The sequence below is a fragment of the Pimephales promelas genome, chromosome 24, assembly GCF_988280905.1.
Source record: "Pimephales promelas chromosome 24, fPimPro1.hap1.1, whole genome shotgun sequence".
NCBI lineage: Eukaryota > Metazoa > Chordata > Actinopteri > Cypriniformes > Leuciscidae > Pimephales > Pimephales promelas.
This window is the reverse complement of record NC_142792.1, coordinates 28,383,032-28,410,362: the sequence shown is the minus strand read 5'-3', so window position 1 is coordinate 28,410,362 and position 27,331 is coordinate 28,383,032. Positions and strand designations below refer to the sequence as shown.

General features: G+C 36.3%; 3 protein-coding genes across 3 annotated transcripts in view; all 3 read left to right on the top strand.

Annotated features, from left to right (window-relative positions):
• The window catches only part of LOC148969338 (protein NLRC3-like), a 287,825-nt gene that overhangs the window by 69,889 nt on the left and 190,605 nt on the right, over nucleotides 1–27,331 (top strand). The gene's annotated exons all lie outside the window — the stretch shown is intronic.
• On the top strand, nucleotides 256–15,526 carry LOC120480870 (neoverrucotoxin subunit alpha-like; the record flags this gene model as incomplete). The annotated part of the gene is made up of 2 exons (XM_089126789.1): nucleotides 256–307; nucleotides 14,024–15,526. Coding segments are annotated over 2 exons (594 nt in total), but the record flags the coding sequence as incomplete, so codon positions are not given.
• Nucleotides 20,863–27,331, top strand: part of LOC148969339 (NACHT, LRR and PYD domains-containing protein 3-like) — a 50,392-nt gene continuing 43,923 nt past the window's right edge. Inside the window, exons 1-2 of the mRNA XM_089126984.1 lie at nucleotides 20,863–20,908; nucleotides 21,296–23,093. Of these exons, the coding sequence (XP_088983110.1) occupies nucleotides 21,334–23,093 (1,760 nt within the window). The 5' untranslated portion in view covers nucleotides 20,863–20,908; nucleotides 21,296–21,333. The remainder of the gene's footprint in view (nucleotides 20,909–21,295; nucleotides 23,094–27,331) is intronic.

Below are 27,331 nucleotides of genomic sequence, written 5' to 3'. Positions count from 1 at the left end.
TGTGTTCTGAGTGTCAGTGTGTGTTATCTCAGTGAGGGTTGTGTAGTGTGTTACTCTCAGTGTGTTCTGAGTGTCAGTGTGTGTTATCTCAGTGAGGGTTGTGTAGTGTTGTTACTCTCAGTGTGTTCTGAGTGACACGCATCTATTTGTGTGTGTGTGTGTGTGTGTGTCTGCTTGTGTGTGTGTGTGCATGTGTCTGTTTGCGTGTGTGTGTGTGTGTGTGTGTGTGTTTACTGATTAACTGTGTGTGTGTTTTGTAGTGTGGATCATGGAGGAGAGATCAGGATTACAGCAGGACTACACAAATGTACGTCTACACACACTCTCTCTCTCTCTATCTCACACACACACACACACACTCTCTCTCACACACACACACACACACACACACACAGACACACGCACTCTCTCTCTCACACACACACACACACACACACACACACACACTCTCTCTCTCTCTCTCACACACACACACACACACACACATACACGTCTATATTACTAAAAGGGGACTATCACTCTACACTGGCCAAGAGGGGACTAGTGTTTCTGGTCATTTTGAAGAAACAAAAATGACGTACAAAATTCTCTTTTAAGGTCTTTTTTCATAATATAACTTTAAATATGCATTTTTTTATTTTTAAAAAAACATGCCAAGTGGGGACCTGAAACTTTGGCCGATGTCTACCTTACCAACAGGGGACTCATATAGCCTGCAATTGAACTGTGTGTCTGTGTGAACAGTGAAGTGAACTGGCAGTGAAATCTTGTCTTCATTTTGTAACTTACATACTTATACACATATATGTGTGTGTGTGTGGGTGTGTCATTATATAATGCTCAAACATATACATGTCTATATTGCTACACAGCAGTGTCGCTGTACACTGGCGAAGAGGGGACATTCTGAATGATATCTATCCAACCAAGCGGGGACTTTGTGTGTGTGTGAACTGGCAGTGAAATCTTTCTTAATTCCGCTTACATTATATATCTATTATATACATTATATATATATATATATATATATATATATTCACATAGAAAAACGCTGTTTTAAATTGTAATAATATTTCACAATATTACTGTTTTTTTTTTATCAAATAATTGCAGCCTTGGTGAGCAGAAGAGACTTCTTAAAAAACATAAACAATATTACCGATCTAAAACTAAACATTTCTATACTACTAACAGCAGTGTCACTGTACACTGGCGAAGAGGGGACATTCTGAACGATATCTATCCAACCAAGCGGGGACTTTGTGTGTGTGTGAACTGGCAGTGAAATCTTTCTTAATTACGCTTACATTATATATCTATTATATACATTATATATATATATATATATATATATATATATATATATATATATATATTCACATAGAAAAACGCTGTTTTAAATTGTAATAATATTTCACAATATTACTGTTTTTTTTATCAAATAATTTTAGCCTTGGTGAGCAGAAGAGACTTCTTTTAAAAACATAAACAATCTTACCGATCTAAAACTATATATTTCTATATTACTAACAGCAGTGTCGCTGTACACTGGCAAAGAGGGGACATTCTGAACGATATCTATCCAACCAAGTGGGGACTTTGTGTGTGTGTGAACTGGCAGTGAAATCTTTCTTAATTACGCTTACATTATATATCTATTATATACATTATATATATATATATATATATATATATATATATATATATATATATATTCACATAGAAAAACGCTGTTTTAAATTGTAATAATATTTCACAATATTACTGTTTTTTTTTTATCAAATAATTTCAGCCTTGGTGAGCAGAAGAGACTTCTTTTAAAAACATAAACAATCTTACCGATCTAAAACTATATATTTCTATACTACTAACAGCAGTGTCGCTGTACACTGGCAAAGAGGGGACATTCTGAACGATATCTATCCAACCAAGTGGGGACTTTGTGTGTGTGTGAACTGGCAGTGAAATCTTTCTTAATTACGCTTACATTATATATCTATTATATACATTATATATATATATATATATATATATATTCACATAGAAAAACGCTGTTTTAAATTGTAATAATATTTCACAATATTACTGTTTTTTTTTTATCAAATAATTTCAGCCTTGGTGAGCAGAAGAGACTTCTTTTAAAAACATAAACAATCTTACCGATCTAAAACTATATATTTCTATACTACTAACAGCAGTGTCGCTGTACACTGGCAAAGAGGGGACATTCTGAACGATATCTATCCAACCAAGTGGGGACTTTGTGTGTGTGTGAACTGGCAGTGAAATCTTTCTTAATTACGCTTACATTATATATCTATTATATACATTATATATATATATATTATATATATATATATATATATATATATATATATATATATATATATTCACATAGAAAAACGCTGTTTTAAATTGTAATAATATTTCACAATATTACTGTTTTTTTTTTATCAAATAATTTCAGCCTTGGTGAGCAGAAGAGACTTCTTTTAAAAACATAAACAATCTTACCGATCTAAAACTATATATTTCTATACTACTAACAGCAGTGTCGCTCCACACTGGCAAAGAGGGGACATTCTGAACGATATCTATCCAACCAAGTGGGGACTTTGTGTGTGTGAACTGGCAGTGAAATATGTCTTCATTACAGTTAAATTATATATCTATTATATACATTATGTATATATATATATATATATATATATATATATATATACTATTTTTCTTATTTAACGCTCTCTCTTCATATATACTTTCTATGCTTTGTTATGCAGTCCCTAACAATTTACTTGCCATAGTTATGTGCCATTGCACACACATGTCTATATTACTAACATATACATGTATTAACACAGCAGTGTCGCTGCACACTAGCCAAGAGGGAACTTTCTGAATGATATCTATCCAACCAAGTGGGGACTTTGTGTGTGTGTGTGAACAGTGAATTGAAGTGGCAGTGAAATACACATCCGTAAAGGGGGTCGCACACCGAATGAGAAGGGCAGCGCTGCGCCACGTCTAGGACAACTCCAAGTATCGCACACCGGACTCACACTTTCTCATCAGTGTATGGGCAGCAATATTGTTATGTTTAATGACATGAAATGAAGATGTTTGTTCTATGTTATAATTGTACTGTACAATTAAATACAATCGTTGCGGAGTCTGCAGTCTGAAAACTACCTCAGAGCATCAGTTAACTGAATGAATTGAGAATCTCACATGAAAACCCAATTACATCAGCAATTGTCATTCAAGCAGCTGATTTATGTAAATGAATGCAAAACTAAATTTATTGCAGCATAGGGCAAAGTCAGTATACATTATCAACGATTTGAGACAACAAAATAATTTAAACTTTATATAAAACTAAATGGCACTCTGTGGCGGCAGCAGGATTACATTCAAAAGGTCACGGCGACGTAGCCGTAAGTACAGAGTCAGTGTTTACAAGTTGAACGCATAGGTTGAACGTGCAAACTAACTCAAACGCTGTTTACAAAAAAGTAATTAAAAGGTAAAACAGCGATGTCGGACGATTTTGATTCTGTACTTCCGGCTACGTCGCCCGTGACCTTTTGAACGTAATTACGTATTACGTGACGTTACAAACGCGCCTGACAGAATAGAGCTAGGCTAGCATTTGTCCTTAGAAAAGTTACATTTTTGGAATAAGTTTTGAAATAACCGATCGTTTCGCATGATAAGACCCTTATTCATCGTCTGCTGCATCTGAAACTGTTATTAACTGTCTTTTCGACCTTGGACCGTCTGGTTCCCATGTAAGTCCATTATATGGAGAAAAATCCTGGAATGTTTTCATCAAAAACCTTAATTTCTTTTCGACTGAGGAAAGAAAAATATGGACATCTTGGATGACATGGGGGTGAGTAAATTACCAGCAAAAGTTTTTTAAGAGCCACAAACCTGTATATAAAACTCTTTTTATTTTAGATACACTAAATGCAGACAAAGAAAAGACAGGATTTTGATGCAATATGCAAAAAAAGTCAGAACAGTCACACAGCTTGATCAAACAGGATTATGTTATTTTATGTTTGAGATAGATATAGATAAATAAAAATAAAAATATTTAGACATTTTTTTTTTACGTTGATCTTACCTAAATGTTTTTTTTTTTTGTTTTTTTTTTTGTTAAGAGTTTAAGTAACACATGGAAGCTTGATTTCAATCTTCGAATTAAACTGAAAAAAGTAGCAAATAAATAGAATAGAATAAAGAGTTTTTTTGGTATGTCAGAAATACTACAGAAACTGAATAAAGTAATCCAATGTAAAATAACACTGGATAGTCTTTTTAGTCCAAGACTGAATTAAATACAAAGGCTATTAATTCTGATTGCTTAGAATTAATGCTATATTCTATTGTTTTAATTCAACAGAATTAATGACAGACACATATGGCTGCGTTCACTTTAAGAACGGATCCCTGTCTCATTTGTACTGTCTGTCTGTCACACGCGTTTAATGCTTATTTAAGACATTAGACTGTCTTTACGAGGTTACTCACCAATACCAGAGTTTTGACATTATGTCGCGTGTTTTTAACTGTTAAAGCGATATAATCCAGGGATAAAACGTTTGTTTCAGGCGAGCTGTTTGAGGCGGATTGGCTTTACTGTATGTGCACGCAGTGAAAGACATCTCTGAGAGTGCGCGAGCACGGGATGGTTTAATATCGCTTGAATGTTTAAACTAAAACTTAAAAAGACGTGAAAATTATAAACGTTAGTTACCATCATAGGTTACGATGCAATGCTGGCCCGATTGTGCAAGTGAATATTTCGTCGTGTCCCGACTCCTAAACGCGAGTGTGTATCGACAGCTGCAGCGCTTAGTGCTTGCCTAGTGCAGTGAGACGAGAAGACGCCGCACCGCGTCCGCGAGCCCTTTATATGAAAAAAAATCGATTCGAGGCCGTTGAGAATCGATTTTGAATCGGCCACATTTTAAAAACCGATTAATCGAAAAATCTATTTTTTTGCCCAGCCCTAATACACACACACACATATATATATATATATATATATATATATATATATATATATATATAAATCACATAAAACATAAAAGCCTGCCGGAAAAGATGGGTCTTAAGGCAAGATTTAAAAACATGAATACTTTCACTGTTTCGCACATCCTGTGGCAGCAGGTTCCATAAATAAGGAGCTGCAAAACTAAAAGCCCGGGACCCCATAGAAGTAGTGCGGGTTCTAGGGAGAACAAGAGTGAGCGAGGAAGACGATCTTAAAGTCCGAGATCGAATATAGATATTAAGAAGGTCCAATAAATATGAAGGGGCAAGGTTATTGAGTGCTTTAAATGTCCGCTTTGGACAGTATTCATGTAAATTATGTCGGTTATGTCTTAAACAGTTGTGAGTGTATCGGATGTGCATCAGTGCAATTGGATCCGCATGTCATTGGAAATAATCCGACGTCTTAAAGTGAAAGTGGCATCAAACATAATGTGGTCTGTGTCCTTAATATTGATCAAGCAACCAAAGAAAAAGAGAAAAGCAATCACAGTTTGTTAATAGCTTTAGTATAATAAGGATTAATTATATTTAATTTACACAAAGAATATTTCTGCTTGAAAGAATAAAGAAGGATGTATGCATGGTTATAAAGAATGCATACTGTATATCATCCATTGAAAAGGCTGTGTTGTACTTTAGGAAAAGTGGTTTTTATTTAATTTTAAGATATTTTTTAAATCACAGTAGTTAAATCCGTATCTGTATTGCATGTTCAGACTTTTAAATCATTTATATTAATAGGTTAATAGATGTTTTCTTCGGGAGTGTATGGGTTTGTACATTTTATTCTATTCTAAATTCTAAATTAACGCATTACAATTTAACTAAACCCATTATATTTTAGTCGACTAAAATCCAATGTGATCTCATGAGAATACGTATGCATTTGTACGTAAAGTGTAGTTCTATCATACGTACATATAATTACGTTTTATATGCGCAGAAACGTATAATACTGACGTATTTACAGAACTAAAATGTAAAATATTTACGTTATTGACAGCACAAAAACGTAATTTATTTACATTTGAACAAATCCACCGATGTACACATTTGTACATATCACAATTTATGCATATTAAAATCGTAGCATTATGTTTTGACTCTATTGCATTCAACTGTCTTATTCATTACGTTTTCAGTCTCATTTATTGATATAATACTCATAAATATTAACATTTTGCTCGTTTCGCCTGCATGGTGTTAAACAATACACTATAAAACCTTAAAAATACATTCTTTAACTTTACTCGTTTAACCATTTTGTAATATAGTTTATTTGCCGTGAGGCACAGAAAGTGTTTTCTCCTATAAAACAAAACATAAATTCACAAAAGACATCAATTTTATTAGTTTGATGTAATCCAAATCTTTAGAATCCATAGCCTACGTTGTTTACAAGAAAAAAATCCTAATTCAACCTTTTATCCAGTCGTGATCTTCGCCTCCATTCTCAGCAGCAACCGTACACGTCAAATCCCGCGCTGGTGATGAATTCAAATTCAAAAATCACGCCCTTGAGAAGCGATACGTCGTGTTTTACGGCAGAGATATCAAATGGTCATTAGCTCTTCCCTGCCTCATCACAGATTGAGACATGAAGGACTGTGACGGTTGGTTTAGTTCTTTTGAAATAGTGCGAAGCTGCGAACTGAAGCCGGATGAACATTTTCATTGATTATTAATTTAAATTCTGCTCTGTACTTCATACAAAACTATTACAATGTTGCCAGAGAGGACTGCGACTGCAAAGCATCTTCATGTGAACGGCTTTTGGTAGCGGTTTTGACATTTTCGCAATAAATATATTATTGTGATTATACTTTTCTGTTAGTCACGTTTTTCTTCATAATGGGCTCTATGCACGGCGTTATTTCCGGTGAAGCATTAGGGATGCTCGATAACTTCCGCCGATCGTAGAGTCCAATGCAATACCGAGAATTTATATTGAATTTTATACTCCATGGTTATACTAATGAAACGTTAGTCACAAAAACAGATAAAACAGACACCCCTCGTTGTGTTTATGCTTCTTTTTAAAATTATATTAAATAAACATAACTATATATAAAATTACATCTAAACGTATGTACGTTTCGTTTCAAAGACGGGAGGACAGTAAATATTGAAGACTCTGCCATAATCCCGTTTTCTCCGGTTTTCCTCTGCTTTAATCTACACAACCGGAAATGGACGAGCATCCTTACGTCAAATGCGGAACTTATGCGTGCATATAGCCCATTGTAACGTTAGTTTACGTAGTTTTAACGAATTGTTAGGGGTAGGTTTAGGGGTAGGAGTAGGATTGGTGGCTCAAAATATATTTTAATGCCATATTGTTAATAGAACTGCCATTTCCCAACACATCTGTCCATTATGTTTTATCCTTTTTTTATATTCTGTATAAAATACACTGTAAAAAAATGTCTTGTCAAATTAACAGTAACTTACTGGCAACAATTATCCAGTACTTGCTGTATTTCATTCAACAATAAAATTACTTTAACACTAACTACAGTACTATTAAGCATACTGTCAAATCAAATAACATTATTTTACTGTAATTTCTTACCATATTAAAGTACAGTATTACACTGTTAATTTTTAATAATACTGTATAGTATTATACAGTTATGAAATGTTATTGTATTTATTTGGTGCTACTGTGTAACCTGTAGAATATGTAGAAAATCCGTAGAAATAGAGTATTATTTAACAGTTAAAATAATATTTCTATGGATTTTCTACATATTCTACAGGTTGCACAGTAGCACTATAGGAAATAGAAAAAAGAACAATTGAAGCTTTAACTGCTCAAGGTTTATTGTGTATTTTCAAACACATTACATTTACATATATACATTTAAATACATGAATAAAATTAAATACATGAATAATAATAATGTAATATAATACAATTTAAATCATGCATGAAAATCATGAACAATCATGCGTTTCAATTCATGCAAAAATGATTATGAACAGGTAAAATAGAAAAGATTAAAGGGGCGCTATCTGATCAATCTATTAGAAAGGGGGGGGGGCTTAAACTAGATAGTCTATTGGTTTGAGATAGACTGTCTAACTGGTCAGACTGGTCTGTTGCTGATTTTAAAGGGTTTTGGGCTCCTTTATAACTAGAGGACCAGATTTGCAGGGCTGGGAGAAATGTATAAACTAGCTTTGACGAGTAAACCACCAATCCAGATGAGTATTACAAAATGACAAGTTGCACTCTAAAAAAATGCTGGGTTGTTTTAACCCAATTTTTGGGTAGAATATGGACAAAACCAAATGTTGGCTTAAAAATGCAATGTAAAAATTTAACCCAACGGCTGGGTTTGTCCATATTTGGCCCAAAGTTGGGTTAAAACAACCCTGCATTTTTTAGAGTGTGTTATCCAGTGTCCTTTAAAAAAATCTAAACACAAAACAATATCATCATGCACATGTGCCATGAAAAACTTGCATTACGGTATTAATAATCATTTATATGCAGACTTAATGTTCTAACATTTGCAATAGGAAGTTCTCTATCCAAGCTTTTATGCAACTGAACCAGAACAATTCTTAACAACTTGCAGATAGGCAATTATCTGTTCAAAATTCACAGATAGCAAATAATCTGTTTAAAATGTTCTCAGTGGGTCAGTATTTGGCCAAGGTATAGTAGTAGTAGTTGGATAAATAGAATAATTAAATTAGATTAGATTTACAATTCATCGGTCGTCAAGATGGATGGGGTCTTCTTAATATGCACAGCTCACACCTGTGGAAAAGGAGAACAGACGAGACGTTTTTACAGTAAAAGCGTTTTTGTTGTTGTTTTTTTTTTTTAGCTAAACAGCAAAAACAGACAAAATGATGTCTAAAGTGTAGTTCACTTAATACTATCTTGTTTGTTGGACTGTTTAAAATCAATTCATTTACGGTCACGTGAAAACGTCAATCTTGCTTGTGTGATACTAAGTTACATCGTATGACAAAAGAAGCTTGACAGGGCGTCTTTCCCTTCAAATAAGTAACGTTACATGTCAGTTTACACATAGTTATAAAAACAATTACGATATCAGACAATACTGTAAATATCACACATAGCTTTGTATTTGGACAAAACTGCACTTTTTGGGCGCTGCGGTAGAGACTGTCACTGAGGTAAACATTAACGTTAACTTAAATAGCAGATTGCCAGGTCAGGATTTACACAAAAATAAGCGTGAAAAAATCAATAAGAGGAATCGAAACTTTAATTTTATAACAATAGGCTAATCCGAATCCTAACCTTGTATATCAGATTTAAGGATACATTTATCGATTTTCAATTCCCAACCCTATAAAGTTATAAAATAATGAACGTGCAGGCGTTTCCACCGACATAACGTGGTAAATAACAAAACTGATTAGACCATTTTGACCTTATAAGAGGCTATATATGATATACATGTTAATAAAATCACATTTAATCAAGTAACTTCATATAGTTCATGCCGCGGCCAGTTCTAACCTTAATCCGTTAATGTAAGTAACTGATATGGTTTGCATAAAATATATAATTACTAACCAGATATATCATATGTAGGCTATGGCGAAAACATTGCAGACGACAGCGGCGCGATGCACAGCCTGCACACTCTCACAGAGGGAATAAGGGAACTGAAGAGTTCTTCATAAAATGGCAGCTTGTTGTGGTTATTTTTCACAGTCATTTCGTACTTATGTATTTAAATTGACAGTAACATGTCCCTAGGTTACATTGAAGAGTGTCAAATTGTACATCTTATAGTAAAATGTCTAGAATAGATTAAATTGAATACAGAAATTGTGGTCAGCTATTCTATATAACTTTAAAGTTATAGCAAGAATCCATAATAATTATTACTTACCAGATGAAGAAGTTCCTGGTCGGCAGAAAAGACAGCGGCACCACTGACACGACAAACTCTTTCAAAATTCAAATGCGCTCTCATGCACACTGAATTAAGGCTGTTAATGGTCACTGGCCCAGTGCTACATTTCTTTTTTTTTTAATGTAAGAATAATAACATTAGAGGTCTAGCAATTTTACCCGTGGAACTGTGTGTCGAGTTTTTCGCGGTCAGTTTGCACTGCTGTATTTAGATTAACAGTAACTGATAATTTCCCAGAATGCATTGAAATTCTACAGTAACATACTGTCAACTGTGTGCACAGTACATAATTGTTGAAAAAACAAAATAATACTGTGAAAACAACTAAATTCTACTGTAACTTACTGTACATAGATTATACAGTAAGAAACTGTTGACAAAAACTGTATAATCCTGTGAAAACAACAGAAATCGTTTACAGTGTAGTTATGTTTAGGTTTGGGATTAGGGTTATGGGATCTTACATAAAATGGTAAAAAGGGATATATACAGATATCTTTATGACATAGAATATACGTAAATACTTAACGTTTTGTAGCTGTAAAAACATAATAATGTTACTTTTAAATGTTGCAAATACGTATATATTATACATTTCAGCATCTATCCAAACGTACAAAAAAGTATGTTTTCTATCTTTGCAAAAAACCTAAAATACCTATGTATTAACAATGAGACCAGGCTGCTAAAATCATATTGAATTTCGTTGACTAAAACTAGACTAAAACAATTCAGATGACTAAAATATGACAAACTAAATGGCATTTTAGTCAAAAGACTAAAACTAAATCAAAATTTGTTGTCAAAATGAACACTGCTTTAGTTTGAAAATTACTTCAATTATCTTTTTAACTGTTAACTGGTTTCAATCTTATTTATGGAACAGAAAGTTTTTGTTCAGGATAGGTCATTTCTTCTGTTCTGTCGCTCACCTCCACAGGGATCGATCTCGGCGCCCTCCCTTTACTCGTTCTACATGCTACCATTGGGTTCTATATTTTAATAAGACATGGTGTTGCCTTCCATTCTTATGCTGAAGACACCACAATATACGTATATACACCTATTGAGAGAAATGATCCGTCTGCTTCCATTTCTCTTTTATTATGCTAAGATGAGGTTACATCTTGGCTTGCAAAAAAATTGTGTCTTTAAATGAACACGAAACTGAGGTGATAGTTTTCCCCACTGATAATTTTAAGACCACCAGCATCGCTTTGAGGAGCTTCTCTGCATTCAGATCTATGCGGGATTAGGTGTGCTTTTAGATGGGCCTTCAAAACGTGATAAATATCTTCCGTAACTGCATCTAGTTTATCAACTGCATCTAGTTTTTATTTGAGAAGTTGCACAGATACTTGAACATTGGTAGCTGTATTTGTAAGCGCTCAGACCAGTTTACCTAAAACACCTTCAAAAAGCCATCCTGCATTGAAATGTAAATGAGTGTGGGGGGATGTGGAATCAGGGGCGTAGCAATCATTTCAAAAGTGAGGGGGACAGAATGTCAAGCATTTTACATGGTTCATGTTTACATGAAAGACTAGACTTGTGTATGTGTTTAGTTACTTCTTAATTTTTCAGTTTTTTTTTTTTAGATTCAGAATATGTTTCAGTGTGAAATACGGTAGAAATATCTTATTCATTTTTGTGTTGATAAGTTTTGAACTTAAATAACAGTCTTGGAAATAATATGTAAGCATGTGCCTGTACAGTAAATCAAGTTTTGTTTGCCAGAAATCAATTCATGTAAATCGAAAGATCTTAGTTTAGCCAAGACTGATCGTGTGATCACTGAGTGAAGAGTTTTGAGAAGTTGTTCAATGTTGTATTATGTTCAGAGTTTTAGCAGTGTTGAAGTGAAATATGTAGTTTGGAAGATGTAGTCACTGAATGCATTAATACAACTCTAAAAAGAAAAACAACAACAAAAAAGCAACCTGTAATAGCAGCTGCAAATGGGGCCTTATTTATCACTCAGAAAGAATTAGTGTTAAACACATTTACACAAACTCTAGACACAGAAGGATCATATGTTCCCCACATCACACCAGGACATTTCACTCAAAATTGTGAAATATTTCACTCATTAAGTGTTTGATTTACTCATTCAACTGATGTTCAAAACAACTGTGTAGTGACCGTGCTGCAAAAAAATGCAGACATGTTTCTTTATAAAATAGCAGACACAATACCACTGATATTGAAAAAAAAAGATCTAAATCAACTTCTAGGTTTGGGTGAAGTGAGAGGGTCACAGAGACAGAACTAAAAACCTAATTTGTCAAATAAACTCTAAAAATAAAAGATATTCAAGACTGTGGTATAAATAATTGGATGATCTGACCATAACTCATACTATCCTTGATTTTCTAACTTAGGACATTTCCTTTGTGTGTGATTACATCGCCCTCCCCCACACTAATTAACATATCAATGCAGCATGGCTGGAAGGTGTCTAGGTGAAGTGGCCTGAGCGCTTACAAATACAGCTACCAATGTTCAAGTATCTGTGCAACTTCTCAAATAAACTACAATAAACTAGAGAAAATGCTGGGATTTACCCTTCCAAAGTTATTTTGTAATGTTTTCTTTTGTAAAAATGTATTTAAAAAATAAATAAATACAAGAATTAGACTATCTACTGTTAACTGCAGTTTGTTTACTTTTCTTTAACATTATTTACAAACCAGTTATTTAGGAGTTGTCAGTGATTCATGAGATCACTTAAGTGCATTTAAATGTAGTAAATGCAAGAAGTTAAGCATTTAGTAGTGGTCAGTTAACTTTTTTTGGCAGCTCATCTAAAGTGAGGAATAGTTATATCTTGTAAAGCATTCATAAATTAGATTTAAAGGCTCAGTTCTCTTCTAAACAGAAAAAGGAAACAAACACAACACTTTGAACATAAAAGAACATACAAATATTTAACTGAGCCTTTGAAATCTCTTTTATAAATGCATTACAAGGCATAACAGGTCCTCACTTTAGATGAGCTCACAAAATAGTAAACTGACCACTACTAAATGGTTGATAACTACCTGAATTAACCTTGGATTACAGTAGAAATACATGTTAAAAATGTATTTACACACTAAGTAACTATTACTATATGTCTGAATAATAAGATACATGAATGCACATTGAAATAGTTTATTAATCATTTACTCACTTTCTAAGTGATCTTATAAACCACTGACAACTCCTAAATAACTTTATATTGGTTTATTATTATGGTTTATAATGCTATACTTCATTTAGAAATCATAAATTGTTCATTAATAAAGCATGGAATTAAAATGATTAAAACACATTATAGATATGCTTTTAAACCAATAATCAGCAATTTATAAAGACAGCTATAAAGCTATAAATTCTTTAATATTGTTTTAAAAGCATATCTATAATGTGTTTTAATAATTGTATTTTCATTAGTTAAGCATTTACTATTGCTTAACTAATGATTACTAGCGTGGGGTTATTAAATTTACTGAAAGTACCTTAACTAAGCAGCTCTACAGTCTCAGAGGCTTTGGGACAGCCAGCCATTCAGACAATAGAGAAGTGTGAACGACGTGTGTTAATGGGCCACTGCAGTTCCTGCTCCAGCCTACAGGAGCGCTGCTGAGTATGGGCTTAAACACACACACGTGTGTTAGTCCCCACTTGGTCAAAAGTTAAAAAAATTCACCAGAGCGTTTTTTAGTTGATTTTAACATGTTTTAAGGCATAGCTAACAGGGGACTTGAAAAACGTCCCCACTTCCCTCGGCGGTCCCCTGTTGGTGAGTGTGTAACGACACCAAAGTCCCCTCTTAGATAGGTAGACAAGTACACACACACACACACACACACACACACACTCTCTCTCTCTCTCTCTCACACACACACAGACACACATACACTCTCTCTCTCACACACACACACACACACACACACACACACACACACACTCTCTCTCTCTCTCTCACACACACACAGACACACATACACTCTCTCTCTCACACACTCAGACACTCACACACACTCACTGTTGTGTTTTCTCTCCATCAGATCTTCTTCCGCTCACTCTGGATCTGAACACTGTGTGTAAAGACCTCCATCTGTCTGAGGAGAACAGAGTGATTACTCGCACACACACACTTCAGCCGTATCCTGATCATCCAGACAGATTTGATCTGTATCCTCAGGTGTTGTGTAGAGAGAGTGTGTGTGGACCCTGTTACTGGGAGATTGAGTGGAGTGGTGATGTGTGTATATCAGTGTCATATAAGAGCATCAGCAGGAAGGGAACGGGTAAAGAGTGTGTGTTTGGATTTAATGATCAGTCCTGGAGTTTGTTCTGCTCTCCTGACAGATACTCATTCAGACACAATGACAGACAGACTGAACTCACTGTAGAGCCCATCAGCAGGAGAACAGGAGAGTGTGTGTGTTACAGGAGAATAGGAGTGTATGTGGATCCCAGTGCAGGAACTCTGTCCTTCTACAGCGTCTCTGACACAACGAGCCTCATACACACAGTCCAGACCACATTCACACACACACTCTATCCTGGGTTTAGGGTTTGGTCTGGATCAGTGAAACTGTGTTGATGAGTGAGAACAGACTGTAGAGAGATTCTACCCATAATGCTTTGGGTGGCGCATGATAAAGCAGTCAGAGTGAGATGTTGTTGCGTCTCTTATTGTCTCTTGATTCCAGTAATAACAGCTGACCTGCTGTCAGTGAAATAAAGAGAAAGCCAGAAGAACAGGCAGTGACACACAGAGAAGAGAGAGGAAATATGAGACACAATGAGACTCACTGCAAACATGTCTGATGATACGAGCCAATCCAAGACTTTCACTTTCAGACATTCATAGATGTGTGTGTTAGGCTCCTCCCCTTCACTTCTGGATCCAGTTTAAAACACCATTACTTTGCTCTGGGTGATGTGTGTATTATTACAGACGGCTCTGTTGATATATAGTGTGTGTACTGGACTAAACCTGTTAGTGGCTGTTCTTCTTTTATTATTAGTTCTGCTTTATCTTTTGATTGTTCGTCTCTGTTGTGCAAATTCAAGAAATAAAACACTCTGAAAGATCATCTCAAAACACAGAGATGCGAAAGTTACAAGCAAAAATTAATGTCAAGTTTGTGTGAGTGCGAGTGTGTGTGTGTGTGTGTGTGTGTGTGTGTGGTTCTCACTTGATTTACAGCATTTATCATGTTATTATTGTTGTTGTTGTCGGGGTTGTGTTTAGTTTTGCTGTTTTTCTTCATATTTGAGTTTCTCTTGATCTTTATTCCCTTTTTCTGTTAACAAACAAGAATTGATTACTTCTATGAGATTATCATGTTTAAATGAACACATTTTCCACTAACTGTTATTTGTGTGTGTGTGTGTGTGTGTGTGTGTGTGTGTGTTTCTGAAGTGTGTAACTTAGACAGTTTCCTCTGATAACAGATCTCTAGATTATAATGTGTGTTTTCTGCTTTGAAATGATGTGTATTGTGAAAAGCGCTGTACAAATAAATGTGAAGTGAATTAAAAGAGTTTTATCTTATAAATCTGTTGCTTCTTTCACACAGTTTCACATTTCTTCAATCTTCAATTGTTAAGGTGTAATTTCAACAATATTGTGTTACGATCTCTGTGTGTGAAAATACAAAAGTGAGGAAAACATTATTGAGAATAAAAGTCTTATTGTGCTTATATTCAACATTAACCATTAGCTTTTCTTTTACGATGTTTTCTTTTGTTAAACCACTGTTATTAATATTTTATGTATTATTAGTAGTAGTATTAGTAGTCTGCTTATTTTATATGTCTCTATTTATTCCATACATCAAGATTTTCACATCCAGTGTTTTCTAGTAGTTAAAGCAACTTCCTGACTACAAACATGTCAAGTTTTAAAGCTCTCAGAGTTTGTGTGATTGATCTGCACTAGTTTTTATATCTTAACTCCCATACGGACAGGATATATTTTAGTCCTTTTTTTTGTTTTAGGGTGTATATCAATATCTGTTTATTTAACAATCTTAGCATTCAAATATTAGCCAAGTATCCATTTCATATATGGGAGACCTTAGGGATGAGGAAAAACATTGTTGCGTTTAGTTCTACTTCCGGTAGGGGTCTCTCAAAAACTAAAGCACTTTTTGACCATTGGTCGCTAGCCTAAAATGTTTATTAGTGCTTCACACTCCAGTCCAGCTGGTGGCGGTAATGCACCGAAAGTTGGTTTGCCAAACGCCATAAAACTCCATTAGAAGAAGAAGAAGGCGCGTCGTTGCGGAAATGACGTGATCCAGGCGGAAGTGACGAGCCGTTGTGATGGATGAGCCGCTGCTGCTGTTGTGATGCTCCTCTTTTGAAGGAAAGCTCATTTCTCCAGCAACATCCAGCATGAACTGATCGCTGCACGGACTGACAGCTGTGATTGTGAGTTCAGTCCTCCGTGTTTTATTGATTATATGATCTGTAGTCTGTCAGTTTATAATGAGACGCACGAGCAGCGCCTGTAGTTTATATATTCAATAAGAATCTGTTTTAGCACTTCGACACAGAAATCTTCCTCTAAACACACATGAACATCTGATAGATTAGCAAACACATCACTGAATGATAATGTGTGACACACATGAGTGTGTGTTTTAATGACAAACTAAGTGTAATTATAGAAATATCTAATCAAAGTATTTATAATATTGGTAAAACTTTACAGTGAGTTTTCATTCGTTAACATGAACTAACAATGAGCAGTACATCTGTTCATCTTTATGTTATTTATGTCTTTTGTTAATATATTATTAAATCAACAGTTCTGTTAACATTATTTAATGGACCATTATTGAACAGTTGTGTTTTAAACTTATTAAAAGTGATGTTTTCTAACGAGATCTTATTGTAAAGTGTTACCAAAGTATTATTTCTGTTTTATTATATTTGTTCAGCCGAACCCCATTAATAATCTGACAGTGATTGAGCTGCTATGAGTGTTTAGAGCTGACAGAGGTGGTGTGTGTTTCTCAGGAGTGTGTGTGTGTGTGTGTGTGTGTGTGTGTGTGTGTGTGTGTGTGTGTGTGTGATGGCTGGGAAGGTGAAGTGGGTGACGGACATGGAGAAATCGGTGCTGATCAATAACTTTGAGAAGAGAGGATGGATCCAGGTGACGGACAGCGACGACTGGAACTTCTACTGGCAAGAGCTCGTTTCATTTCATCCGTTCACACTAGGCATGGGCGGTATCCAAATTTTCATACCGTCAAACCTCCTCCCTATTTTACCGCGGTATACGGTATTACCGCGTGACTAATTAAAAATTACGAGATAAGGCTCAGATGGCATCACATATGATGACACGTTCAACCAGAGAGTGTCGGTTCCAATAATGCATCTAAAAGCTGTCAATCAACTATTAGAAAACAGGAGATGCACATTGTCTCACACCAGAGAATGTGAGCAGAGTGGTGATATTTCCTCAAGAGAGGGGAGCGCATTTATGGAGATCACGCACCACGAGCTCTGTCCACTCGCGGCGCCGAGTGGAGCCGAGATAAAATTATTTATTAATAAACTAGTGTTTTCTATGTCATTTGCTGCAAAAATAAAGATTGCATTGACGATGCAAACTGGCATCTTCACGGTAGTGAACACGAATAAAGAGTAGCCTAATGCACACTTCATATGAAGCCTATAGCAGAGAGCAGCCCATTTCTTTTAGCTTGTAATTGTTTTGTTTAAAAGTATAGACATTTCAAGCTTACTATATATATACACTTCTCAGATCATTAAGACATGTATCTCATATGCCGAGTTTCAGTTCATGTATGAATCGCGCTCCAGTCACGCGTCGGCGCGTGTCCTGATTACTATCTTTGCTTTTTATTTATTAATCCAGGCAATTCGTTGATGAAAAACGAATAAATAAATGAAGTTGCAATTTATTCAAAACGAAATTTGTTTTTAAAAAAAGGCTTTGTACAAAACAAAACGTAATAAGTGCTCATAATCATGTCTGACTGACCCAACATGTTTTCTATGTCAGTTGCTGCAAAGATAAAGATTGCATTGACGACGCAAAGCATCTTCCCGGTAGTGAACGCGAATAAAGAGTAATGCACACTTCATATGAATTAGCCTAAACATAAGCAGAGAGCAGCCCATTTCTTTTAGATTGTTTGTTTTGTTTAAAAGTAGACATTTCAAGCTTACTATATATATACACTTCTCAGATCTTGTTTCTTATATGCGAGGTTCAGTTCATGTATGAGTCGCGCTCCAGTCACGCGCCGGCGCGTGTCCTGATCACTATATTTGCTTTTTATTAATTAGCCTAATCCAGGCAATTCGTTGATGAAAAAAAAATTTAAATGAAGATGCAATTTATTCAAAACGAAATTCGTTTTAAAGAAAGGATTTCTACAAAACAAAACGTAATAAGTGGTCATAATCATGTCTGACTGACCCATTCCAAATGTTTTCCGATATTGCGCATTTTATGATCTTATCTTATTCATCTCATGAAGTCCCTTTTCATAAAATCAACATACATAGAAAAACATCATATTATTAAAGAAATATGAAAAGAATTCGTTTTTTTTTTTTTTCAAACCTAGCTTAAGCGTCACACGGTCTGGCCCGCTGTAGACTACATGCATGTGTGCGTACATGTGGTGGTGGGGCACAATTTTCAAATAATAATCGAATAATACCAGGCAATCTTTAAATATTATTTTTGCTTGAAATGCCCATCCCTGCCAAACTGCAGAAGTCGTGTTCTTCTTCGAGACCAAGTCACTCGGTGCGCAACTTCAAATCTTTGCCCTCTCTCCCCCACTCTCTCGTCACCACACTGTCACGTCATGAGAACCAGATATAAGCATTTTAGCCACTAAATGAATTGTATTTAAAACATTGCATTTATATAGGAGACAAGGATTCCTTGTCTCCTATTTAAGTGCATTGTTTTTTTTCTGACGGTATGACGATATTGAAACTGATACCGTTGCTATTTTTAGATCCCGCGGTATACGATATTACCGTAATACCGCCCAAGCCTAGTTGGCGGCCATCTTTTTTACAAGATGTTGATAGAGCATTCATCGAGAGTCACCGCTCTGTATTTGCTCTGGAGAGCATGTTGGTTCTCTTTACATTAGAATAATAATGTTTCATGTAATCATGTAATCTAGATAAGATACAGAAAAAATACCATTCAATACAAAGTGAATATGTCTCATATATTGAAATCAAGTTATGTGATAAAATATTTGCTTTGTTGTGCATTAGAATCACACCAGGCATTGTCAAATTACAAAATAAGTTATTGAGGCCAAACATACAAAATAATCTATTGAGGCCAAACGTATAAAATAATTTATTGAGGCCAAACATATAAAACAATATTATAAACTGAAAAGCGGGCCTGTCCCCATTTATCACGTCACTTTACCACGTGATTGCAGCAAGCAGGCTCCTGATTGGTTAACGCAGCGCGAATTGACGCCACAGTTAAAATTTTTCAACTCGAGCAGCAGACATGAATTCGCGGCACAAACGCTTGAATGCACAAAAGGCACTAAATAAAATAATTTGCGCGTAATGCGCCAGATGCTCAATTCTCGCGAACTTGACGTGTAAATGAATCGTATTTGCGTCTACCGCGTCACGCACTACGCCTCATTCGCGCCACCAGAATTTTTTACACGCATAACGCGTCTTTGCATTGAATTAACATTTAAATCACTCGCGCCAGACGCTCTATTCGCGTCTGGTGTGAACGCACCATTATTGTCCTAAATGTAGACAACCAACATACTTTAGTGCATAAGAACATAATTTGTGTGTGGACAGTGTTTTGTGAGAAAAAAATCACAGGACAGATTAATCACTTTTGGAGGCTGGCTCAATTTATCATCAAAACAAAAATGACAGATTAGGTGGGTGAGGGGGTCCAACAGCTGTTGGTCAGTAAAGGACAATGGCTTCTGTTAAACAGCATGATAACACACTGGATGAGCCGAAAAAATAAAAAGCTAAAAGGAGGTAATAGTGACCCAGACAGCAAACTGACATTGAATCAACGTGGAAACGACGTCTCTCATGACATTGAAACAACGTTGATTTTGCTCATCGAATTAACGTTGAACCAACGGGGGACTGCAGATGGAAACTAGCTTAAGCTAAATCTGGTGCAAAGCATCTTTAATTAATGTTTTTTTGCACATTGTCCCTGTTGAAATAAATAAATAAAAAAAAAAAAAACGTCAGACGCGGCATTCTTCAAAGCTAAATGAAAATCGAAAATTGGTTTGCTTTCATAACGTTGAAACAACGCGTTGATTTTAAGTTGATTTTCCGTTAGTTTTGAAAGAATGACGCGTCTGACGTTGGTTCAACGTTAATTCGATGAGCAAAACAATGTCAGATCAACGTTGTTTCGATGTCATATTTCCACGTTGATTCAATGTCAGTTTGCTATCTGGGGATAAAAGAAAAAAATTTAGAAATGTTAAAGTTGTGATTTAAGCAGTGTAATTAATCCCTCTATCTGTATTCCAGTCCAGATGAGCAGCAGTGTTGATGTGAAAGCTGAAACAGGAGCAACTGTAAACGCTCCTGTACTCCTGTAATGTAGTGTATACACAATAATGACCATAACACAATTTCTATAATAAAAATATAATATAATTATATAATATAGTAACAGGACTTTCTGAGGCACACTATTAACAATCATCTATGAAATAATGCTTGCTGTGAATCCTATTCATAAGGAAGTTTAGTGTGTAGCCATATTGTTCAGAAATGCTTTAGGTACTTGCCACTTTATTCTTCTGTGTAACTGTATCTATTGTCTCTTTCCTTTGTATAAATGTTCTTATCTTTCCTCACAGAGACACAAAAAACCTTGGCGACGGAGAAAACAGAGAAACAATTAAAAGGTGCAACCACCATTTCTTCACTATAGAGGTCTTAAAGGATTTAGACATGTTGGATGTATTTTGAAGAGAAATGTCAAAAACTTTTGATAAAGTTGTGGGGCGTTTAATTCACATTTGTAGTGACAGTTAACTTTAGCCCTAACTGTAACCCAACCCTTGACCCAAAAGCTAACTCTAACCCCTATAATCCTAACCCTTCAGCAAACCCATAACTCAGCTCATTAGCAGTAAATGTGGGAATCGGCCTGAACAAAGTGTAGTCACAGTAAATCCATAGTCTTGTATTAAATGTTAGCACATAGTAAAGGCACATAATAAAAAGTGTGGCCTAAAAATAAAACTCTTTTTGCCTGTAATTTAATCTGCTTACATTATTTTTTTAAACAGAGGAATTGCAAACGTTTTTGCAAAAACACAAAACCAGCATGCGAAAGAAAGCTAAATGTATTTTTGAGGGGAAAGAGGAAAATGAAGCAGATCTCAAAGCGGTTTACACAGACCTGTTCATCACAGAGGGAGATATGGAAAAGGTCAATCAGGAACATGAGGTTCTGAAGATTGATGATGCTTTCAAGAACAAACAAACACAGGACAAACCAATCAAATGCAATGATATTTTTACTGCATTGAAGAAAAACAATGAGGAAAAGATTGTGCTGACAAAGGGCGTCGCTGGCATTGGAAAAACTGTCTCTGTGCAGAAGTTCATCCTGGACTGGGCTGAAGGAAAAGCCAATCAGAATATAGACTGTGTGTTCCTGCTCCCATTCAGAGAGACTAATTTGATGAAAGATGAAAAGTTTAGTCTCCATAAGCTTCTGCTGGCATTTTATTCTGAACTGAAGGACCTGGAGAAATCAGAGTTATATAAGGGATGCAAGCTAGCATTTATATTTGATGGACTTGACGAGAGTCGGTTGCCTTTGGATTTTAAAACTAAAAGATCATTAAACACCATTGAGGAAGAGTCATCTGTAGACGTGCTGTTTACAAGTCTGGTCAAAGGGACTCTGCTTCCATCAGCTCTCGTCTGGGTGACCTCACGACCAGCAGCAGCCAATCAGATCCCTCCTCGGCATGTGGGTTTGTTCACAGAGGTGAGAGGATTCACTGACCCGCAGAAGGAGGAATACTTCAGAAAGAGATTCCAAGATGAGACTGTGTCCTCCAGAATCATCTCACACATTAAGACGTCTCGTACTCTCTACATCATGTGCCACATTCCCGTCTTCTGCTGGATCACGGCCACAGTCCTTCAGGATATTCTCATCAAGAACAATACAGGGAATATCATCAGCACAACACTCACTGAAATGTACATTCACTTCCTGCTGATACAGATGAACATGAAGAACCAGAAGTACGAGGAACAAGAAGAAAGAGATTTTTCAAAGCTCTTACAGTCAAATAGGGAAATGATATTAAAGTTGGCCAAGCTAGCGTTTGAACAGCTGAAGAAGGAAAACGTTGTGTTCTATGAAAAAGATCTGAAATCATGTGGTATTGATGTGAGTAAAGACTCTGAGTTCACAGGAATGATCGCTGAGATCTTTAAGAAGGAACACGGATTTTGTGAGTCAAAGATCTTCTGCTTTACACATCTGAGTGTCCAAGAGTTTCTTGCTGCAGTGCATGTGTTCCTCTGTTACCTGAACAAGAACATGCAGGAGCTTCAGTTCTTCTTTCATGAGCCTAAAGAGGATATCACATTACATGAGCTACTGCAAGAGGCTGTTGATAAAGCCATGGAGAGTAAGAGAGGACATCTGGACCTCTTCCTGCGGTTTCTGATGGGCATTTCACTGGAATCCAGTCAGAAACTGCTCAAAGGCCTGATCACAGACACTGAAGACGAGACAGACACTGAAGACACCACAGAGAGCATTAGACGAACAACTGGATACATTAAACAAAGACTAGAACGGTACATCTCAGAGGAAGCTTCAGTCAACCTATTTTACTGCTTATTTGAGCTGAAAGATAATTCATTATATGAGGAAATCCAGAGATACCTCGGTCCAGATGAAGATCCAGGAAGAGAACTCTCCTCTTCAATGTGCACAGTGCTGGTCTACACACTGCTGATTTCAGAGAAGGTGCTGGACGAGTTCGACCCAAAGAGGTTCACTTCATCATGGAACTACGAGAGACTCATTCCAGCTGTGAGATGCTGCAGAAAAGCCCTGTGAGTAATTACACAATTTCACAACAATTAAAAGATAAAACACAGTTCAGTGAAATATCTTGTCAACTCCACATACTCAGGTTTTGCTTTCAGATTCGCTGATTCACTGTGTATGAAAAGGTGTCTCATAACTATGATGTCTTGCAGACACTTTCCCCTGTGTGTCCTGTAGTGTGAATGAACCAGTGATGTTTTCTCTAAACAGACGAGGTAGACAAAGCCTCCTAAAAAACTTCATGACAAAATAATCAACAGAAAAAAATCAGGGTTCACTCAATTTTATAATGTAATTTTTCAGTCATTAATATTTAAATAATACCTGCATATCCTCTAGAAAGTTTTATAGTTATCCTGATATACAGTGCCTTGCGAAAGTATTCGGCCCCCTTGAACTTTTTGACCTTTTGCCACATTTCAGGCTGCAAACATAAAGATATAAAACTGTAATTTTTTGTGAAGAATCAACAACCGGTGGGACACAGTCATGAAGTGGAACGAAATTTATTGGATATTTCAAACTTTTTTAACAAATAAAAAACTGAAAACTTGGGCGAGCAAAATTATTCAGCCCCCTTAAGTTAATACTTTGTAGCGCCACCTTTTGCTGCGATTACAGCTGTAAGTCGCTTGGGGTATGTCTCAATCAGTTTTGCACATCGAGAGACTGAAATTTTTGCCCATTCCTCCTTGCAAAACAGTTCGAGCTCAGTGAGGTTGGATGGAGAGCGTTTGTGAACAGCAGTTTTCAGTTCTTTCCACAGATTCTCGATTGGATTCAGGTCTGGACTTTGAATTGGCCATTCTAACACCTGGATATGTTTATTTGTGAACCATTCCATTGTAGATTTTGCTTTATGTTTTGGATCATTGTCTTGTTGGAAGACAAATCTCTGTCCCAGTCTCAGGTCTTTTGCAGACTCCATCAGGTTTTCTTCCAGAATGGTCCTGTATTTGGCTCCATCCATCTTCCCATCAATTTTAGCCATCTTCCCTGTCCCTGCTGAAGAAAAGCAGGCCCAAACCATGATGCTGACACCACCATGTTTGACAGTGTAGATGGTGTGTTCAGGGTGATGAGCTGTGTTGCTTTTACGCCAAACATAACGTTTTGCATTGTTGCCAAAAAGTTCAGCACCTTCTTCCACATGTTTGGTGTGTCTCCCAGGTGGCTTGTGGCAAACTTTAAACGACACTTTTTATGGATCTCTTTAAGAAATGGCATTCTTCTTGCCACTCTTCCATAAAGGCCAGATTTGTGCAGTATATGACCATTGTTGTCCTATGGACAGAGTCTCCCACCTCAGCTGTAGATCTCTGCAGCTCATCCAGAGTGATCATGGGCCTCTTGGCTGCATCTCTGATTAGTCTTCTCCTTGTATGAGGTGAAAGTTTAGAGGGACGGCCGGGTCTTGGTAGATTTGCAGTGATCTGATACTCCTTCCATTTCAATATTATTGCTTGCACAGTGCTCCTTGGAATGTTTAAAGCTTGGGAAATCTTTCTGTATCCAGATCCAGCTTTAAACTTCTCCACAACAGTATCTCGGACCTGCCTGGTGTGTTCCTTGTTCTTCATGATGCTCTCTGTGCTTTAAACGGACCTCTGAGACTATCACAGAGCAGGTGCATTTATACGGAGACTTGATTACACACAGGATTCTATTTATCATCATTAGTCATTTAGGTCAACATTCAGGATCATTCAGAGATCCTCACTGAACTTCTGGAGAGAGTTTGCTGCACTGAAAGTAAAGGGGCTGAATAATTTTGCTCACCCAATTTTTCAGTTTTTTATTTGTTAAAAAAGTTTGAAATATCCAATAAATTTCGTTCCACTTCATGATTTTGTCCCACCTTTTGTTGATTCTTCACAAAAAATTACAGTTTTATATCTTTATGTTTGCAGCCTGAAATGTGGCAAAAGGTCGAAAAGTTCAAGGGGGCCAAATACTTTTGCAAGGCACTGTAGTTTAAATCATTTTCATTCTTTTGAACTGTTTGTTTCAATTAACAGGTTTAAAGTCACTGAAATAAGGTCATAAAACCCACATAAACATTTGTTCACTGGACTTGAACAAAGTCCTCAATTTTCCTTATACAAGATTATTAACCCTAACCTAATGAAAGATAACAATGCTTGGAAAGCGATATTTTCAGATAATGACGTCCTCTGGCGTTTCACATAAAGGAAGACGAGTGGCACAAAAGAATATTTCCAGAGATTTTCCAGTTGTTGTTTTTTATAAACTGTCACTTTCATAAAAAAATTAAAAATAATTAAAAACCTAAAAAACCGTGTAGCCTCAGAATAAACAATAGTTTTAATGGCGAAGGCTTAGGCCGGAGACACACTGGCTGCGTGGCGAAAGCCTCTCGTAAGCGTGGCATGTCCGTTTTTATTTCGGCTCCCATGTTAACAGATTAGTAGCCTGACTTTGTCATACTCATATTGCTGTCGAAATATGAGTCTGAAACTCCTCCGTATGGCTTTGATTATGAGGTCTTAACCGAACCAGGAAAAAAAAACAACTCTGCACTCAATTGGATAATCGGTAAACCTACAACCAATCAGAGCAACGCACTAAGTCAGCTACTTTGCATGCAGTTGTCAACTACAGAACTTACTTATTTTAGAAGTTAAATAACGAGTGTTGCTTTTTTTACTTACTTCTCCATGAGTGCCACCAAAGGAGAAACCACAACGACCACAGGCTTTTCATTACGTCCCATCTTCTTAACGACCGTCAGAGCCAGCTGATAAGTTACACTTTTCCCAAATCATGTAGGAAGGACGGCAAAAATATATTTCCGATCGACAAATGCCTTGATTGCAGTTCTCTGTTTGTCTATTAAAATGAATGCGCTGTTGATTTATTTTACAAAAAGACGCAATCTATACATCTCAATTCTCCAGCTGCAGTCATCTTTGACAAGCGCTCTTTGATAACGTGATGATTACGTCCCTGCAGATCATCTGTCCATCATCGTATAAAGCCCGCCCTGGCAATTTGATTGGCCCGATCTTTTTTTTACTGATCATAATTACTCCTCAATGGATCGAGTCCAGACCGAACTTCCCGGCCAAAAAATGTTGTGGGCAGAGTTCGGGCTGGCATCCAGACTAACAGATTAGAGCTTGCACACTGCCTGCGTGACACGCGCGGCATGAGTCGCGTGGGAAACGCGTACATGCTAGAAATGGAACCGACGCCTATTTTTCACGCGACACGCAAGCGTGTTGGAAGCATTTCCAGGCAAAAAAACAATAGGAAACAATGTGTCATTTTGTACATGAATACATATGAATAAATTACATTTTGATGTTTGAAAGTCTAGGTTTTGACAAACATTCAGATATCAATGTAATTTAAACAAATAATAATAATAATAATTATCAGTTTTCAAATATTGCCATTATTTTTGCCTATATATAATTTCATGTCATTTTTATTTTTTAAACAATCCTGGTGTCCACTACAGAGGTCATAGCATAACATAAACATATCTTTTCTTTTTTTCCATTTGCTTCTAATGCTCATAACAATGTGATTACATGAAGAAGAAAAAAAACTTTTGAAAAAAAAATGAAGTTCTGGGGCTCACGAGAATATAAAGGTATGTTAGACTAGAATAACAACATGTATGTCTTCGGGTAACGGTCCACCATCAGGCTAAATATAGGCTCTTTAAAGCTACACAAAAATTAAAAAATGTTATTGAAATAAACAGACAGCCTGAGCCAACTTCCATATTTTTCAGATTTTGGAAGATGTGTGATAACAGTTGAAATTTTTGTCGTAAAGGCAAGAGGAACACACCGCAAATCCAAATGTAGACGGTCCCTCTATGTCACCTAGCAGCAGCAGCGCTTCTGGTCAGACACATTTCTGGTGTGCAAAGACAGAAAACGCGATGCAGCCGCCACACAGCTGACACGCTACAGAAACACCACGCTCACGCCACGCAGCCAGTGTGTCTCCGGCCTTAGTTAGGCTGACCTGCGAGTTTACGCAGCACGGGTTTCAGAATCAACAAAAAGCCACATCATCTCTCCAAACACTCAATGCCAGTGCGGCACACACACTGTGTGGGTGCATGGGCTGAATATAACATTAGGAAGGAGGATGGCTGAACACCCAGAATGCTTTGAGTGAAGGGCATGTAAAAGCAGTTCGGGAAAATAGGGAATACATGCGAGAAGTTGTTGAATCATTGTGAAAATTGCAGAAAAAGGTCACA